The sequence below is a fragment of the Anomalospiza imberbis genome, chromosome 5, assembly GCF_031753505.1.
Source record: "Anomalospiza imberbis isolate Cuckoo-Finch-1a 21T00152 chromosome 5, ASM3175350v1, whole genome shotgun sequence".
NCBI lineage: Eukaryota > Metazoa > Chordata > Aves > Passeriformes > Viduidae > Anomalospiza > Anomalospiza imberbis.
Window position 1 is genome coordinate 19,448,754 of NC_089685.1, and position 3,020 is coordinate 19,451,773.

A 3,020-nucleotide genomic window follows, 5' to 3' on the forward strand; every position below is an offset into this window, starting at 1 on the left:
CATCATATTGACTTCCAGAAAATAACAGGAGTTCCACTATTGCATAACTAAAAAAATTACAGGGACATTTACAAGCAAAACATAAAAAATACATTTTGTAAAATAATAAACATCAGCCCTCAAATATAAAGCACTTTTTTGCCTATAGAGATTCCTAACATATTTCCAGGGTCCACCTAGGCAGAAGAATACCCAAATGACTGTGAAGACTGTTCACACTACACTGTTAACCTGGAACATGATTATCATAGCTAAATAGCCATCTAATACATGAAAAAACCTTTCCCCCAAAGTTGCTCTACTCCTTCCATGAAGCTACCAGTCATGTCCTTTACTCATTTGACCATTCTCCACAGCTTTTCAAGACACGTTCCTAAGAGATGCCATGTTCTGGAGTTCCTTTGCGGTTCTTTGATTCTTTTCTGAAATAATTCCTCCCCTGTTTGCTGGTTAAGGTGGGTATGTCTTTGTACTGCGAGGTAGAGAAATACATACAAGTAGAGTTCACAGGTTTTAAGGAAGTGGAAAGAAGCCAGAGTTAAGCTTTGAAAGTTCAGGACTCTCTGAAGTGCATGGCTTGCTTTTATTCAAACTCCAAATGCAAACCCAGATCCGTTGCAAAAAAACCAAACCCATAAATCTACAGACCCATGTGGATTTATATTACTGTCTGACCTGAATACACCCAGGGCTACACAGCAAGTCATGGGGATTCTCCATTTACTCTCAGGTTGTATACAGATCTGGCTTCAAACATGCAAGTGGGGGCACACTTCAGAGACAGATCCTTTGAGAGAGGAAAAATGTCTGAGGGCTGCTTTTTCAGAAACTCTTCTATAAACAGTCAGCCTGCTCCATTCATCCTGATGTTAACAGTAAAAGTCCAAAGCAAACTTCTGAAGGGCAATGAACCTTTCCCTCCTCTTGCCACCCCTCATCACATCTGATTGTACAGCTTTTGCCATCTTCTTGTATGACCGGGGTTTAGGTCTTTTCAGCTCTGCAAAAATATATATAACCAGCCACACGCTAAGAGGACAGGCATATCCTGAAGGAGGGAGTAACACTTAGAGCTGCAGCTCCACCTTTAGACAGAAATCGGCATTGGAAACACCAACAGCGGGAAAAGCACCCGTAGCAGATGGACAGCTTGAATGCACTCACACCGAAGGTAGGATATCTGCGGCAATGGGATGCACGATGCTGGACAGTCCCTCGAGCAGCTCCCAGTGTCAGCTGCTGGCATGGCTGTCTGGGTGCCCCTGGACCAGGCCTGCCCCTCATGCACTCCAGTTTTCCAGTAACACCATTTTCCAGTCTCAGAAGAATACTCACATGGTGTAATGTCAAGAGACACCTCTCTTACTCTCCTAGACCCTCTAATCTTTCCTGGTCCGCGTTTAGGTGCATTGGTGTTTACATCACCCAGAAAACCGGCCAGCCTTGCCTCAGATGTCCCTGCTGCCTCAGAGAGTGATGTCTGTCCGTGCTGCCACCACTCCCTGCCGAAGTGGTTCAGAGGCTCCAGCGGGGACCTGCTGCCCTGCAGGACACATGGCCAGGCCAGGAGGCACCTTCCCTTCTGAGGGACTTGAGATGGTCATAGCACACCTAACACAGGCTCCAGAGGAATGGATCCTGGAGAAGGATGCTCACGTGGAAATGGTGAATCTGAAGGAAGGATATTCCCGGCGGGGTGTACTCAGTTATGTGGGAAAGAAAAGAGCTGGAGGGGACAAGGGGCAGGAGTGGGGGGATTTCAGGGAGGGGTGGTGATGCCCAGCAGGTGGGCAGGGACGCGGGCAGCCAGCAGGCAGGCCAGCACAATACCGATGAGCTGCAGCAGTGCCAGCCCCAGGGCAGCGGTGGCAACACAAAACATGTTGCTGCCGACGAAGGCGGCCACCCTGCCGAAGCAGCCGTCGCGGTGCAGCCTGCGCGCGTCGGGCGGGCTGCGCTGGCAGCCGCGGCGGGCCCGGCAGCAGCTGAGGGGCACCGAGCCGTTCTGCTCCAGCCCCCAGGGCGAGGCCAGCCAGTCGCGGTAGCTCTCCACACCGCAGCACGACAAGGCGCGCTGCAGCGCGTCCAAGGCGTCCGCCGCCCCGTCGTCCTCCCCGTATGCCAGCAGCGCCTGGCGCAGCCCCTCCTGGAAGCCCTGCGCCAGGGTCTGGCGGTACAGGAGCGCCGAGAGCCCGGCCGCCAGCCCGGCCGCCAGCACGGCGGCCAGGAAGGCGCTGTAGGCGCGCAGGAGTCCCCGGTGCTCCGTAGCGGCGCCGAAGCATCCCAGGAAACCCCAGATGATGACAGCGACGCCGGTGGCCAAGAGGATGGCGGGGGCGCTGGGGTAGTCGCTGGCCGACAGCGCCAAGTAACTGCCCAGAGACACCTTAGCCCAGAGGCCGATGATGAGCATGGTCAGCCCCGCTGCCCAGAAGACGAAGCTGAAGGCCATGAGGGACAGCTTGAGCAGGGTCATGGTGCCCTCGGGCCTGCTGTCGTGGGGAGGGTCGTGGTGAGGGCCTCCCGCGGCCGTCGGTGCCGCCGGGCGGTGCGGAGCACGGGCGCCTCGGCGGTGCTCGAGGTGCGGCCCCGCCGGCTCTCCGAGCAGCCGTCGGTGCAGACCGGTGCAGCGTCCCCGCGGCAGCCGGGGCGAGTGCCGCCGCTCCTCCGCCCCGTCCCCCTTTTGAGGGCGCGGCCCGGGGCGGGCCGGCGGCGCCTGGCCGCGCTGCGGGGTGCGGCGGGGGGAGCGAGCTGCCGAGAGCGAGCAGCTGCCCGGCCGCCGTCCCCGGGCTCCTCTCTCGCCTCCCCGGGCGAAGTAAACGGGTGCGACTGGCAGCTGCCTCTGCCCGCAGCACTGCGGACCCCGAGCCGAAAATATTCTGTAATAGGAAAGCTCGGTATTAAACTTTAATGGGATATGCTGCAGCCCAGGTTTACCCTGGGCAAGGGACTAAACTTTTATAAGCACTAGGAGTAATACTTAAAACAACACAGAGATAACCCACAGGAAGAATAACAAG

The 3,020-nt window shown here is 56.1% G+C and overlaps 1 protein-coding gene across 1 annotated transcript; it reads right to left on the reverse strand.

Annotated features, from left to right (window-relative positions):
• Positions 1–635: 635 nt before the first annotated feature.
• On the reverse strand, positions 636–2,496 carry LOC137473808 (tetraspanin-7-like). The gene has a single exon (XM_068189803.1). The coding sequence runs from the start codon at positions 2,474–2,476 to the stop codon at positions 1,760–1,762; it is 717 nt and encodes a 238-aa protein (XP_068045904.1). The 5' UTR covers positions 2,477–2,496; the 3' UTR covers positions 636–1,759.
• Between the last annotated feature and the right edge of the window lie 524 nt (positions 2,497–3,020).

Bases quoted from the DNA above. Each gene is read 5' to 3' on its own strand.
- LOC137473808 (XM_068189803.1), bottom strand. From the start codon at position 2,476: ATGACCCTGCTCAAGCTGTCCCTCATGGCCTTCAGCTTCGTCTTCTGG.